We start from the raw sequence: 17,234 nt of genomic DNA, 5'->3' as shown, positions 1-17,234 counted from the left end.
ACATAAACAGCAGCTTTATACAAACTCCTATAAATCCTATCGAGCTTGTTTTGAATTGTGATCATTCCATCATTTCATTACTTTTTTTGATTTTTTGTATTTAATTCTAATTCAAAATCCAGACTGACTCAAATAAAGACTGAAGATGTTTACATTACATCTACACAACAAAGAAGAAACAATCTGTTTTCTCACATACAATTATTTAACATAGCATGAAGTGAAACATATATGATATAGAGTTATATAAGATGTTTAAGATGATTTAAATATAATAAAATAATGTATTATACCATGTGCAGTGATGTTGACTGTGTTGCTGAACTCTCCTGATGCAGACTCACACCAGTACACACCAGTATCAGACTGTGATGTGTAGATGTTACATGTGGATCCAGTCATTGTTCTCCAGTTAGAACAGGATGACAGACGTCCTTCATCAGGGAACTTCCTCACTCTCCACTCAGTAGAGTTTCCCTCACAGGTCAGTGAGACAGACTCAGAGGTGAAGTGTTGGACTCTGTCAGGATTCACTGTGAGAGACGCTGCTGGATGAAAACCTGAAAAACAAAACATGTCAAAGAAACAAAGTAAGAATACAAAAATGACACGATGAACAAATGACACACAACCAGCTCATTCTGATTCTCTCAATAAACAGAGGAATCACAGTGACAGAATAAATTCTTCTCACTGAGAGGACAGAATCAAACTGACCTGCAGACCAGACAAACTTTGGGTCACTGTAATCAGAGTGATACTCTGGGTCTCCTCTTCCAGCTCTGCACACATATGCTGCTGTGTGTGTCTGTCCATGAATGATGTAGGAATCCTGTGCAGTCCCATCAGTGCTACCAGGCAGCAGCTCATAGCTGTAAGACCAAGAGTTCTTTGACAGACCAGGAACAGCTTTATACCAGTAGAACCTCCATCCTGCAGGTGGATGTTCAACCTCACAGCTCAGAGTTACTGAGGCTCCAGGACTCAGCCATGATGGAGACACAGTGAGGACAGGTCGGGGTTTAACTGTTGGAAAGAGATGATGTTAAAACAGACTGTAAGATTGCAGATTTAGAGCTTTATAAATAAAATAACCCTTACTGTCAGATACTGTCAGTCTGACTGGATCACTCCACTCTGTTGTTGTATGTTCATTGTTCATGTAGCCCTTACAGCTGTAGGCTCCACTGTGTGATGAAGAAGCAGAACTAATCCTGTACTCATTCTGATTTGAAGGTTTGTTGGAGTCTGGTGCTTTCCATTCATAATCCCACTCATTGTCTCCTCCTTGGATCTCACATCTGACACTGATCTTCTCTCCTTCATATATCTGAGTCCAGTTAGGTTGCAGAGTCACAACAGGTCTGATTGAAGCTTTGAAACAACACAACAAGTTCATATCTGTTCATATTTTATTCATCCTGATACAAGATCATAGCAGACATTGTGTGTTACATACAACTCACCAAGTTTGTTGATCTTCACTGATTGGCTGTACTCTGTGTAGTAAAGTGGGTCTCCTCCTCTTCCTCCTCTGCACCAGTACTCTCCTTCCTTTGAGACTCTGATTTGTTGGTCTGAAAGTGTGGTCAGAGGTTCAGAGGATTTCTGATCTCTGTACCAGAAGTATTTCCATCCAGAGGACTGTTTCACAGAGCAGGTCAGAGTCACACTGCCCCCTGCTGGAACAGCTGACTCGTCTGCAGTCAGGTCAGCTCTTGGTTTAGCTGCAGTTCAGTTCAGAACACAGTGAATAAAAGCATTCGAATTTATTTAGTTGTAAACGATAACAATAAAACAAAACTGAACTAATCAAACTTACCTGATACAGTCAATGTGAAGGCATAACTCCACAATGTGTATAAATTCTCTTTCCTGCCCCAACATCTGTATTCTCCACTGTCAGCAGAGGAAGCTCTGTGGATTCTGTATTCATTGGATGTTGAAGGAATGTTGGACCTCTCATGTGTCCATTCATACGTCCACTGACGTCCTTCAGCTCCCTGAAGGTCACATCTGAGGGTGATCGTCTCATCAATGAATATCTGAGGCCAGCTGTGCTGCAGAGTGACACTGGGAACTGTTCACATAGAAACATCCAGTCAGTCAGCAGAAAGTGTGATAACCTTAAATATTTCTTATCATATTGATCTTTTTAACAGCTGAACTCTGTAAAAGTGCTGTGGTTTGGTGTCCCAGTATTTAGTCTGATTACATTTTATGTTGACATCATTTTATTTCATTCAATAAATTCCAGTGATTGTTTTTCATTAGTCCAACAGCTCAACATTGTTAAAATTCCTCTGTCCACTTCTGAAGAGAGACAGACAGGTTTACTCCACAAAAACCAACTTTAAGGGGAAGAAATGCAACAAAAGCTTCTGATTTAAAACATGGAGCTCAGTGGTGCTGAGGAAGAGGAAGTATTAACACAGTAACAAGCAACATTAATATAACTGAGGTGCAATTTGGATCAGTCCTGTCTAAAAATGAAGAAAGTAAAGTTCTGATTTTTCAGCATCATCAGAGCAGGAGGAGCTTCTGACATGTAATCAATGTTTTTTGTTTCTGTTGGTAACAAAATGTCTCTTTTCTTCATTTCTGACAAACACATGAAACATTTGAAAAGTTCATGTTGTTTCATTTCACAACTAATTATTAAACTCACCAGTTTCCTTAATGGTGACTTTACTGCTGCCTGCTGTGTAGAACACTGGGACTCCTCTTCCTCCATAGCACTGATAGATTCCTCCTTCTGAAACACTGACAGTGTCTGATTGATCATTTATTGATCGACCTCTATAATACACTGAGCCATGTCTGTACCAGTGGTACTTCCACCCCAAAGAGACATCCACAGAGCAGGTCAGTGTTACGCTGCCCCCTGCTGGTATGACTGTCTTGTCTGCTCTCAGTGAGGCCACAGGTTTATAAGCTGTGAGGTTTGTAGAGAAAAATAAAACAAGTTAACTGTTGGATGAATTACTGCAGGAAAATCTTTTCGGACACATTGTTGTGAAAACAGGAAGATATGTAGCACATGAGGTGATGTATGTTTCAGTAGAACTAGTGACGGGTTTTCGAGGCTTTGTTGAAGTCTCGACACCTGATTCAAGAAAAAGGTTAATTACTCGAGGCTTCATTGACACAGTAGCTCGAGTAGGACATCTAGTGGTGAATAAAATGAACTGTGTGTGTTATTGGTTCATGGATCTTTGGGATTTGACCGCCCATGCACAGTCTCGTTCCACTACAGGTTTCACTGGTTTCAAGCTAACACAATACAGTACATATATTAAAGAAAGATGTTATTACCATTATACTAATATATTGTTTAGATGTTTAATTGCAGTAAGTAACACAAACCTAGTGTCAGGGTTTCTATCCTGTGTAAAGGAGTGAAGTGTTTCATATGATGTAAGTCACATGATTTTTCCTAAAGCAGGCACTTACGTTTGACTGTAAGTGTGACTATGACAGACCTAGAAATAATATCACATTTCAGTTGCACTGCTATGGGATTTGACATGGATAATTACTGATAATATAAAATAATAATTATAATCACATATGTTGTGTTAAGAATACTTGAAATGCATAGGAAAGTCTGTTTTGGGGTTCATTGGTGATTCACATGACAAACCGAACCAATCACATGGTTCGAAGCACTCAACTGCTTCAAACGTCACTGAAGTGGTTCAGACGTCACTAGTCACGTGACCGAAGCAAGCCTCGGCACAGTGGTTCGAAACAATTGCTTTATGAGCTATGTGTCGAAGCCTCGGGTGTCAGAGGACCATCCTTAAGTAGAACTTTAACTGCTGTTCTTTAGATTATGTCTAATTCAGCACTTTGATTTGGATGAAAGGTGAACAGTTACCTGATACAGTCAATCTGAGGGCTTCACTCCACTCTGTTGAGGAAAATGTGTCCCTTCTACCCAGACATCTGTATTCTCCACTGTCAGACTCAGTAACTTTGGTCCTGATTTTGTTGGATGTGGGATAAATGTTGAACTTGTCTGGTTTCCATTCATACGTCCACTGAGTTCCTTCAGCTCCCTGAATGTCACATCTGAGAGTGATCATCTCACCAGAGAATATCTGAGGCCAGCTGTGATCCAGGATCACAGAGGCCTTATTAGGAACTATTCAGAAGAATGAAGAGAGATTAAACAGAAACATGTTATTCATTTCAACACTAAAGTTTGTGTTACATGCAAAACAAAAATAAAACATACAATCATACAGCTGCTGTAATTACATCAACAAGATGTATCTAGTGACAAACACAGCTGTTGTAGCATCAACTTTATTGATCATTCTGAATCCAGTGGTGGAATGTAACTAAGTATTTGTACTTCGATACTGTACTTAAGTAAATTTTTATGTATTTCTACTTTACTTAAAGGTAGGGTAGGAGATTTCCTTCTGATGCACTTTTTGTTAAATTAGTGTAACTTGTCTTTACAATCCGATAGCAACCAATTAGTTCGTCACTTTCGCTTTAAAACGAAGTCTATGAATCATCTGTGGAAGCTATAAAACGCTAAAAACATCAGCCAATCCTCCGGGTGGACCCTGCGTGGAGTATTGGCTGGTTGTCACTCTCTTCCTGCTCTGCGCGCACCAGAGAGGTACGTGCATGATGGCCGAAGTCACAGACTGGTTGGGAGGCGTGGCTTCGGGGTGAGCTCCGAGAGAAAGGGGCGTGTGTTTACTTTCAAAATCTGGCTGACTCTCACTGAGTTTTCAAAATCTCCTACTCTACCTTTAAATAAAAATAATAGTGCATACTTTATACTCTTTATACTTTTTACTCAATTACATGTTGCAGCTAGTATGTACTTTCTACTCCACTACATTTCTACAGTGTTTGTAGTTACTTGTTACATGTGATGAACACAGTGCTGGACTGATGTGAGGTCAGACTCTGCATGGAGGTGGTGTCATGCTGCCAGCTGTGTTTCTATAACAACTATAACTGGCTCAGTTCAGATATTCTTTGCAATGGAAATCAAATATATATATTCAGTGCATGAGTACTTTTACTTTTACTACTTTAAGTACATTTTAAACTAAATACTTAAGACTTTTACCTAAGTAGGATTGTTGATGTAGCACTTGTACTTTTACTTAAGTATATATTTTGCTGGTTATTTGTACTTTTACTTAAGTACCAAGCTTCAGTACTTCCTCCACCTCTGTCTGAATCTAAAAGTTACTGTGTGACATGAACATGTTTTATGTTTGTCTTCCTGCTCACTTCCTGTTGTTACTGATGACATCATCCTTTAACTGTCACCTCATTGTTCTAATAGAGGTGCACAAACTCTGTTAAACAGTTCTTCATATTCAGAGATCAAACTAAACAGCACTTAGAGCAGGGTGCTCTGCTGAATGTGAACTGAATTCATTAAAATATTTTATTTTTGCCATGATTAAATGATGAATTATTTTTCAATCTTAAAGATCAGAGAATATTCAATTTCATTTTTTGTCAAAATGTATGTTCAAAACCACATTGTCAGAAGTGACTCTTACAGATTTAATCAAATGTATCCTAAATAGATGAAAAGCAGTACATACAATTGTCTTATAAACATTTTCACTGTTAGTAATGTTTAGTAAATACAGAGCCCATCTGAATTATTTGAAATGTTAACTGAGCTACAATAAGAACCATCATCAGAGCAGCAGGAGCTTCTGGCATGGAATCAATGTTTTTGTTGGTATCAAAGTGTTTGTTACCTTTTTTGCCATTACTGACAAAAGTTCATGTTGATTAACTTCAAATTATTAAACTCACCAGTTTCCTTAATGCTGACTTCACTGCTGCTATATGTGTAGAACACTGGGTCTCCTCTTCCTCCAATGCACTGATAGATTCCTCCTTCTGAAACACTGACAGTGTCTGATTGTTCATTTATTGGTTGACCTAGAGAAGACTCTGAGGTACGTCTGTACCAGTAGTACTTCCACCCTGAAGAGCTGCCCACAGAGCAGGTCAGTGTTATGCTGCCCCCTGCTGGTATGACTGTCTTGTCTGCTCTCAGTGAGGCCACAGGTTTATCTGCTGAGAGATTTGCATGGAAAAAACATGTAGGACTGTTTTTACTTTATGACTTTCAGTCTCCACTAACTGAACACTACAGCAATAGTAGCATGTGACACCTTGTTTGGAAAACAGGAACATATGCAGCACATTATGTAGTGTTTACTAGTACTTTCATTGTGGTTAATTCAGAATCAGAATCAGAAATTACTTTATTTATCCCCGAGGGGAAATTCTTCTTTGTTACAGACACATAGAAGAAAAAAGAAGAAAGAAAAGATAATTGAAATGAAATAGAAATATATAATAAATATCTAAATACCTAGACAGCATTTAAATCCCTGAGTTGTTACCTAAAGAACATACTACTGTATAAACCTTTACATAGTAAAGAGCATGACATGAATGTACCAGTAAAGTTCAGCACTTTATATGGATTCAAGATGATCAACTTACCTGATACAGTCAATCTGAGGGCTTCACTCCACTCTGTTGTTAACTTGTCATTTGTACCCAAACATCTGTATTCTCCACTGACAGATGCAGAAACTCTGATGGACCTTTTGTCATCCTCTGTTGGAGCTGTGTGTACATTAGGTGGTGTCCATCCATACCTCCACTGAGTTCCTTCAACTCCCTGAATGTCACATCTGAGGGTAATCTTCTCACCAGAGAATATCTGAGTCCAGCTGTGTTCCAGGATCACAGAGGGCTTATTAGGAACTATTCAGTCAGAATAAAGAGAGATTAAACAGAAACATGTTATTCATTTCAACACTAAAGTTTGTGGTAATTATTTGAATGCATACAAAACATAAACATAGAGCTACACCACAAATAATGCTGCTTTATTTATATTAATCAGATGCATTTAGTGTCCAATAGAAATAGTTTCAGCATCTAATTCATTGATCATCCTGAATCTAAAAGTTACTGTGTGACATGAACATGTTTTATGTTCGTCTTCCTGCTCACTTCCTGTTGTTACTGATGACATCATCCTTTAACTGTCGCCTCACTGTTCTAATAGAGGTGTACACACTCTGTTAAACAGTTCTTCATATTCAGAGATCTGTTAAATCTAAACAGCAGTTAGAGAAAGGTCCTCTGTTTTATGCGAACTGAATATAAAAAAGACATTTTTCATATATTCTTGTCAGGATTAAATTATTGATCATTTCTTCATCATAGAGCTAAGAGAATATGCAATTCCATTCTCTTCTTTCAAATCTTACCTTCTAAACTCTATTTTCTTAAGTGACTCTCAGACAAACTTACACTACAGAAATATATTTTAAAGGAAGGAGAAGCTCTAAACACATTAATCTAACAACAGTTCTCACTATTGTTCTCTAAACTCTGTACTCTTGTCATTATTTTTGCAAACAATGACACTAAAGGTAAAATAAAAGAGTACAGTTTCTCTTAGTGTAATAATATCCTCACCAACACTCTTATAACAGTATTATTATAATCATATTGGATTTTTTTGTGATATTCAAATTATGATATTCCTCTGCATGTCTGTATTTCATGAGGTTATTCTATAAATAGTCATTATTTTGACCTTATTTTCACTTTATTCTATGTTTGTCTTACTCTGGTAGTACATTGTGCACTTTGTGTTGTTCTGCTGCTGTAAAAACTTAATTTTCCTCTGTGGATCAATGAAGTTCTGTCTTATCTTATTTATAACGTGTTTAATGAAAAAAATCTACAACTAATCCTGACTACGTCAACGTCAACTGACAGGACAAATGTTTCTCTTTTAAAACATGAAGCTCAGTGGTGCTAAAGGAAGAGGAAGGATGAACACAGTGACAACCAGACAAACTTACTCTAAATGTTATAAACAGAATATAAACATCAATATAAAAGAACTGCAACAAGCATGTGTCACTGTTGTCTGAATAAATGAAGAAAGAAATGCAACAAAAGCTTCTGATTTAAAACATGGAGCTCAGTGGTGCTGAGGAAGAGGAAGTATTAACACAGTAACAAGCAACATTAATATAACTGAGGTGCAATTTGGATCAGTCCTGTCTAAAAATGAAGAAAGTAAAGTTCTGATTTTTCAGCATCATCAGAGCAGGAGGAGCTTCTGACATGTAATCAATGTTTTTTGTTTCTGTTGGTAACAAAATGTCTCTTTTCTTCATTACTGACAAACACATGAAACATTTGAAAAGTTCATGTTGTTTCATTTCAGAACTAATTATTAAACTCACCAGTTTCCTTAATGGTGACTTTACTGCTGATATATGTGAAGAACACTGGGTCTCCTCCTCTTCCTCCAATGCACTGATAGATTCCTCCTTCTGAAACACTGACAGTGTCTGATTGATCATTTATTGGTTGACCTACAGAAGACTCTGAGGCACGTCTGTACCAGTAGTACTTCCACCCTGAAGAGACGTCCACAGAGCAGGTCAGTGTTACGTTGCCCCCTGCTGGTATGACTGTCTTGTCTGCTGTCAGTGAGGCCCGAGGTTTATCTGCTGTGAGGAAGAAAAAAATGAAACAGTCAGTAAAAAACAGTCAAACAGTAAATAGTAAATGGTTAGAGTATGAATTACTGCAGAAAAATCTTTGCACTTCATTCTTTTCAGACACTGTTGTGAAAACAGGAAGACATGCAGCACAATACTTAGTGTGTGTTTAGTAGCACTTAAATTGTTGGTTAGATTTGACCTAATTCAGCACTTTTATATGGATTAAAGATGATCAGCTTACCTGATACAGTCAATCTGAGGACTTCACTCCACTCTGTTGTTAATGTGTAGTTTCTACCCCGACAGCTGTATTCTCCACTGTCTGACCCATAAACTTTGGTGGACCAGTATTTACTGTCTGTTGAATGATGGTCTAACTCATCTCGTCTCCATTCATACGTCCACTGAGTTCCTTCAGCTCCCTGAATGTCACATCTGAGGGTGATCTTCTCATCAGAGAATATCTCAGTCCAGCTGTGTTCCAGGATCACAGAGGCCTTCATGGAACCTGTTCAAATCAAAAACACCCAGTTAGAATACAAAAGAGATTAAACACAAACATGTTATTTGTTTTAGTACTAAACTCTATGATAATTATGTGAATGCATGTTGTGCTGTGGTACATCTTAAAATAACTAATTTTACAAAACAAAAATCAAAAATAAAGCTGTGAAACTTTTAAACTGTATTTACATCATCAGGATGAATCTAGGGTCAAACACACATACTGAATATAACTATAGAAAAGTGTTCTTGACATCAACCACATGTTTGTGGAGGTTGAGTCTCTGCTCGAGGTTATATTACAAAATATACACTACTGTTCAAAAGTTTGGGGTCACTTGGAAAAGTCTTTATTTTTCAATGAAGATAACATTAAAGTAATCAGACACAGTCTAGACATTGTCAATGTGGTAAATGACTATTCTAGTTACAATAGGCTGATTTTAATGTAATATATACAAAGGTATACAGAGGCTCTTTCCAGCAGCCATCACTCCTGTGTTCTAAGTGTACATTGTGTTAGCTAATCGTGTTAAAAAGGCTAATTGATGATTAGAAAACTCCTGTGAAATGATGTTAGCACAGCTGAACAAACTAAACTGTGATGTTGCCGCCAGCGTGTGGTTTCAGAGAGCCTGCAGACAGAATTAGAAGTGTGATGTAGTGTCACAGTGTGTCTAGTTCAGTGTCCTGTCTCACAGATCTATCATTTATTATTCACAGTGACTACAACAATATCCTGAGGTTCTGCCTGCAGACCTCCAGCTTTAAACAGGCTGTGTGAAAGAACCAAATATCATTTAACCCTGTGTTCACACCAAGAGAGACTAAAGCTGTAAAATCACTTTCGTGGCTCAAAGTTCGAATCACTCATGACGAAAGAAATCTAAGTGTTTGATTTAGCTTATTTAAAGGAGCCGTATGCTTTTAGGACTTTGCTTCCACTTTTTGTGGCATCTTAACTATTGAACAGAAAACACAGCTGTCATTTGGTATCAAGAGAACGTGTGCTCCTTTAAATAAACTGTGCTCTCACTTTGAGGTCAGGCTGTGTTTATTATGCAGGATCTGTTTAGTAAAAGTATTTAATCAAATGAACGCACATTTTCTTAATAGAGAACAGAAATTAATTATCAAGGAAGACTAGCATGCTAGGAGCTCGATTAGCAGGCAAGTATGTATTGATCAATTGCATCATCTTTTTAAAAACAAACTCTTCAGTAAAATATGTTCTCCTTAATGATAAACACATCTGTCCCTGTAATCTAATCACATTCACTGTATGATTAGTGATCAAAATGATCATCAATCTAATACACAACATAATATAAACACTGAGAAGTTGATAAACAGGAGATAAATTCTTTGTGTAACATACAAATGAAGAGAAAAATAAAGACAATGTATAATTTGTCACCTTCAGTGTGTCCGTAGAGGAGTGTGCTGAACACTGAAATAAAGATTAAAACCTCATCAGACATCATCAAACCAAAAGAAAGTGATCAATCACAACATTAAAACACTATATATACACAATGTAGATGTGTGGAGCCAAATCCAGCAGAACTTCAGTGTAAAACAGAGACATATCAGCAGCCGACGTTCATAAAGACACCAGTCTGCTCAGAAACACTCTTCAGAAACAACAAGTCAGAAATGTACTTACAGAATAAGTCCAGCACACAGAGCAAAGTGTGCCCCATCCTCACATCCAGCACAACTGAACAAAGTGTTCTATCTATTCATAATTATAATGCTGAAGACAGAAGTGACGTTTCTTTAAAAGGTGTGATCAGAATGCATAGAGTATAGACTCTTCCTTCCCCTTCCTTCCTTCCTACATCTTATAAATATCTATGAAAACATTCCTGGTTCACTGTCTGCTCTGCAGAAGAAGTGACGTTTCCTTAAAAGGTGTGATCAGAAAGTCTCACCTACATCACCTTCTGAGTATAGACTCTTCCTTCCCTTTTCCTCCAACTTTAGACAGCAGCTCTGACCACAGCAGTTTCACATGGTTATATTTCCTGTCCTCTTCACACATATGAACATGTTTCTCTGCAAAGTTAGTTTAGTCTGGTCCCTATAAATGTTATTGTACTTTAAACACTGCACATGCATAAAACCTCAGACTGTTGAATTGAAGCATTTTACATCTTGTTGTTACAATAAAACTTTGCAGTACAATAAATAAAAAGCATCATTTATCCAGAGTGTAGAATCTATACATGTCCTCACTTTGTGGCAGAATGCTGGTTTATTTGTGGCTGTGACCTCAGACTCAGGAAATGACTGAAAGGTGGAATCAAATGTTTGTTTCACAGCAACAAGAGTAACACCATCAGAGGACAATGTGTGTATATACAACACACACTGTAACAGATCTCTATACTGTTTATGTTTAGAATACTTTATTGCACAGAACGTCTGAATTAAAGGGAAAATTCACCACTTTCATTGATTTATTGATTGTGCCGAGTTAGCAGTAGCTGCCAATAAAAGATTTGCTGTGATGGGGTGAATGTTTCAGTGATACATCATCTATACATTGCTAGCTAGATAACAAGCTAACTGCAGAGTCTCACCAAGGAGTCTAGTGCACAGATGGCACAGATAAGCCTGCTGTCTGTCAACACCGCAGCAGTGTGCCGCTGTTTTTAGAACAGCAGTTAATTACTCACTCATGCTCCGTCTACATATTTTCCTTCTCTAAAACTTCGCCAGTATTCACCGTAATATCTGCAGCAATCAAGGGTGCACACTTGGTGGCTTTACTCAAAACTCCATACACATATACTTACACTGCGCACCGCTCACGGGCGCGACGCGGTGTCACGCTGTGACGTCCTGACGAGGAAGTGGGCAGGCAAAGCGTGCCGGCGTTTCTCTGCCCTTTAAACATCAGAGAGTCGCGCTTCTAGTCAGCTGACTTCCGTTTGATAAAAATAATGTTTAAACTGAGTAAATGTGGGAATTACTATGTCTGTGAACAGAAATATTGTTTTAATGGTTTCTATGTGTGTTTGGGAGGTATAAAATACTTACCTGTGTAAAAGAAGTATGAAGTAAAAATACTCCAGCCCAGTGGGAGGGGCAAGAGGGTTAATAGAGGGTGCTGTGGCTAGTGATGGGTTTTCGAGGCTTTGTTGAAGCTTCGACACCTGTTTTAAGAAAAAGGTTCTTTACTCGAGGCTTCAATGATACAGTGCTCAAGTAGGACATCTAGTGGTGAAATAGGACACAGTGTCTTAATTACATGATGAGTCTTACCAGGGTGTGTGATGTACATATATTTTAGTTAAGACTGATTGATTGGTTGGTCAGTTGATTCTACAAATGTATGTATTGCAGTAGGAGCTTGTGGATATGCCTGGATAGTAATTTTTAGTAATTAGACATTTTTATTGTTAAACGATCATTTTTCCACTGTTTTGGACTGAGCCGGTTTAAGCAAAGTCTTACATTACGAAGCACTGTTGAGTGATTTGAACCAGTCATGTGATTCACTGAGAGGATTATCAGAGAATATCTCAGTCCAGCTGTGTGACTTATAATCAGGCGCAAAGTTATCATCCTGACCTACTGAGACACATTTATACCATCAAATGTCACCAACAAACTCTTCAGTAAATATATGATCATATATGACCTGACTAATGGTAATTTTACATGTTAATAAAGACATCAGACCTCTGCTTTCTGAACTCACTAGGTATATATATATATATATATAAAAACAAAAACATAGGTGTACATACCAGGGATGCAGACTCCAAGAAGCAACACAACTATATGTGACGTTACCATGGTGACACAGTTGACAAACGACTCAACTCTGTGTGGAGAGCAACAACTCTTCCACTTCCTCTTGTGGTCTGTCAGACTGTGGCTTGACTTTTTTAGGATGTTTCATCATTCTGTCAACAAGCAGAAGAAGTGGTTAGAGCTGCTCTGACATGAAGCCACTTATGCACATCTGCTAATTTATTTTTACTCACAAAGTTAGTGTTAATCCTCTCCTTACATCCAGCTCTGAGGTGACTTCTTTCCTGAATGTTCACACCTGTAGAATTGCTTATTTATAACTAGTCAAAACAAAAATATCAGGTTAACACTTCAGAAGTTAAACTGGAAAAATTATAGACACACAATTGACCACAGAATCAACAAAACAACTAAAACAGCACACAGAGTTTTTTTTTTTCTCTCGTCATGACAACAGTATAGATTATGTTATGGTCAAACTTTTATTAAGTGAGTTAATTCAATAAAAAGTATTAAAATCATAAGTCATACTCTCTCTGACCTCTTTTTGGAACCAGTGCAGTCACCCCTGCAGACCAGCAGGGGGAGCCACAGGTTCAAGGCACTTCTGCAAGGGTGTCTCTTTTTTCATCACATTCTTTTGTACAATGTCTGGGCTGTTGTAAGCTTGCAGCTTCAGAGTTTATCAACAATTAAACATTAATGTAACATCATATATAGAAACACAACAAATTACTATAATTACACATAAACCTGTATGAAGATGAACTACCACAAACTGCTGCGTTTTGTAAAGTGTATCAACTTACAATGGGAATATTCACATTATAAACAGGAGAATAAATGTGTGTTAAAATCTGTATTTTGTTCATGATGTGATATGAAATTAGGAGCATTTTTGTCATCCATCCTGCTGGTTTCATTGATCCTGAACTCTTTATTGATCTGGAAAAGAAATGAACACAGAGATGCAGGGTCAACAATCTGTACAAGTGAACTGTTACACTGACAAATCTAAACATGCATGTTGTGTTGTTGCTGCACAAAGACCTGTCCTTCGTTTGACTTCAGCATAAACAGCTCCATCAGCTGCAGCAGCAGGGGCTGGTTGTCCTGTGAATATAAACATGTGGCAGTATTGAAAAGTGACTTCACAGCAGGGAGAATAAAAACACAAATATACTTTATTAACAGTTGTTGTAACGCCGTGTACCTGCAGATGATCTTATCTTCACGTCAGAGTAAACACAGCTCTCCACTGGTTTCTGATTCTTCCCTGTTAAAAGACCCAGATGAATGAGCTTTCTTCAGCTTTTTCCAGCTGCTGTATGTGGTGCTCACCTTTCTTAGTCGCATGTTTAAGTTCAATCAAAGAATATGTGACGTCACTGGATTCACCTGAAACATATAGTTACACTTTAGAATGTCAACATGTTACTGTGACCTTAAACATATCACTGTAGTATTTGTAACTGTAACTTGTCTGGACTCAAAACATCTCGCTGTATACTGTACCATGTTCTGTGTTTTCAGGCTCTTTGATTGTTTCATAGATGGACACATCACCTACAGAGTGAGAATCGAGATGAGGTTAGTCGTTATTATCACATCATATGAATCACAAACAGCTAACATGGAAGTGTTACATTTAACACAACTGGTGATTGAAAAGTCTGAGGTTTGATTTTGTTTTCACACAGAAGGATAAATAAAGTTAATAAGGATAAAGGGTTAGGTAAAGATCAACTTGAAACACACAAACACATTTTACAATCCTGTCACATGGTCTCCATTTTCAGCTCCCATCAGGACAAGTTCCTGCCCCCATGAACACACAGAGATGCAGGGTGTTCCATTTTCATGACTGAAATATAAATCTCATGTTATGTTTTCCTGATGAGGACGAGCTAAAGAAGGATCAATCTTCATTTGTGATGTCACCGTGTCCTCGTGAACCTGAGAAACAGCTAACAGACGACTGAACAATGACAAAGACAAACTTGTCCTGCAGGCCTTGAACTTATCAATCACCTCTCATGTGCCAGTAAAAATGTTCAGACTGACCCTGAGGTGAAGAAGTGTGTGGACTGCACTGAGCTTCATCCTGGTTGATCGTGTGCTCTGCCGTAGTGCTCTGAGATCTGCTGGGCCCCAAAGACGTTTTGTAAATACTCAACAGATAAGAGAGAACTGAATCCTGGTGTGTTGACAATGAGAGACCGGGATGTTGTACCAACCTGACAAAGCATGAATCTGTGAGAAAGACAGTTTATTTATTAATTCCAAACATATGTAAGGGTAGTGAGAAAACATCTGTATTGTTGAACTGATTGTGGTGTAATGGACATAGTATGTATGACAAAGAAATGGTCTGACCCCTTGAGTGTTTGTAACGACACAGAAGCAGCAGCAGCAGAATCAGCAGTAAAATTCCACAAACCAGCCCGACGATCAACAGAGTAAGAAATAAGGAGCTTTCAGGCCTGGTTACAGCTGTAAAGAAATGATCAGTCTAGCATCACTGTCCACCACCATCACATCACAACAACTACTACTGACAAAAGTAAAGAAATGACTCACATTTAACTGCCATCCAACTCTGTGGTGATTCATGTCCTGAACACTGACACCTGTAGAAGCCTTCATCTGCCTTTGACACTGCAGAGATGTTCAGCTCTCCTCTGGTGTCACTTTGGATGAGTTTGTCATTTTTATAGAAAAACACATTAGAAACAACTTTTTCTGTCCTCAGCCTGCAGCCGAGAGACACAGACGTTCCTTCAGTCACAGGATGGGCAGGGCTCACCATGACAACCTCTTTATCTGTAAAACAGTCAATGGTAATGGTAAGCAACTTTGGATGATTCATAAACGATTGTTAAATAATCCTCATTTTCTAATTCCTAATGAAAAAACTGTGATGTTGGAAAACCTTACACTGACTCTGTCCAGTGATGTTAACTGCATTGCTGAATGCTGATCCCAACTCACACCAGTACACACCATTACCGGACCATTTAATATGAGCATTACATGTGGATCCTTTCATTGTCCCCACAGAACTACAGTCAAATAAAATGTTGTTATCAGTAAACAACTTCACTGTCCACTCAGTAGAGTTTCCCTCACAGGTCAGTGAGACAGACTCAGAGGTGAAGTGTTGGACTCTGTCAGGATTCACTGTGAGAGACGCTGCTGGATGAAAACCTGAAAAACAAAACAAGAACCCATGCCACATGAAACACGATGAAAATACTATAAGAACATTATTACCAAATACCCTGAGTGAGTATCCTGAAAAATGTAATTATAAAATTTTAGATCTTGTTGTAATGAGAAAAAAAAGATCACAAAGAAACTGACCTGCAGACCAGACAAACTTTGGGTCACTGTAATCAGAGTGATACTCTGGGTCTCCTCTTCCAGCTCTGCACACATATGCTGCTGTGTGTGTCTGTCCATGAATGATGTAGGAATCCTGTGCAGTCCCATCAGTGCTACCAGGCAGCAGCTCATAGCTGTAAGACCAAGAGTTCTTTGACAGACCAGGAACAGCTTTATACCAGTAGAACCTCCATCCTGCAGGTGGATGTTCAACCTCACAGCTCAGAGTTACTGAGGCTCCAGGACTCAGCCATGATGGAGACACAGTGAGGACAGGTCGGGGTTTACCTGTTGGAAAGAGATGATGTTAAAATCTCTGAACTATATCTGAGAATAAAACAAATATTAAAAATGTTATATTTACTTAAATGATTTTTCTTTTCTCAAAAACATTTTTACTTCATTTCAGTCTCAACCTTGGCTATAAAGTCTCATCAACTGGTACTAACAGGTGATTATACACCAATTAAAACAATAATTAACAAAACTATATTCATCTTCTGTTAATAGTTCCCACTGAATTCTACTTTGAGGATGAACACTTGATGACACTGATCTTAAGATTTCTAGTGATTTGATACAAAAATGCAACAAAATCCAAACTGACTCAAATAAAGACTGAAGATGTTTACATTACATCTACACAACAAAGAAGAAATCATTTGTCTGTTTTGTCACATACAATTATTTAACATAGCAAAAAGTGAAACATTTATGATCTAGTGTTATATAAGATGTTTAAGATGATTTAAATATAATAAAATAATGTATTATACCATGTACAGTGATGTTGACTGTGTTGCTGAACTCTCCTGATGCAGACTCACACCAGTACACACCAGTGTCAGACTGTGATGTGTTGATGTTACATGTGGATCCAGTCATTGTCCCCCAGTTAGAACAGGATGACAGACGTCCTTCATCAGAGAACTTCCTCACTCTCCACTCAGTAGAGTTTCCCTCACAGGTCAGTGAGACAGACTCAGAGGTGAAGTGTTGGACTCTGTCAGGATTCACTGTGAGAGACGCTGCTGG

The 17,234-nt window shown here is 38.1% G+C and overlaps 2 protein-coding genes across 3 annotated transcripts in view; both read right to left on the bottom strand.

The window, feature by feature from the left end:
* LOC114435448 (basement membrane-specific heparan sulfate proteoglycan core protein-like) overlaps positions 1-17,234 on the bottom strand; it is a gene marked incomplete at its 5' end in the record, with an annotated part of 184,095 nt that overhangs the window by 12,391 nt on the left and 154,470 nt on the right. The window lies entirely within an intron of this gene.
* The window catches only part of LOC114436664 (protein sax-3-like), a 153,082-nt gene that overhangs the window by 69,791 nt on the left and 66,057 nt on the right, over positions 1-17,234 (bottom strand). For both annotated transcript variants that reach the window (XM_028407088.1, XM_028407087.1), the window contains exon 5: positions 3,881-4,147. In XM_028407088.1, coding sequence (XP_028262889.1) covers positions 3,881-4,147 — 267 coding nt within the window. The remainder of the gene's footprint in view (positions 1-3,880; positions 4,148-17,234) is intronic.

The sequence above is a fragment of the Parambassis ranga genome, chromosome 5 (assembly GCF_900634625.1).
Source record: "Parambassis ranga chromosome 5, fParRan2.1, whole genome shotgun sequence".
Classification (NCBI taxonomy): Eukaryota; Metazoa; Chordata; class Actinopteri; family Ambassidae; genus Parambassis; species Parambassis ranga.
The sequence above is the reverse complement of the archived record's forward strand: the minus strand, read 5'-3'. Positions and strand labels throughout refer to the sequence as shown.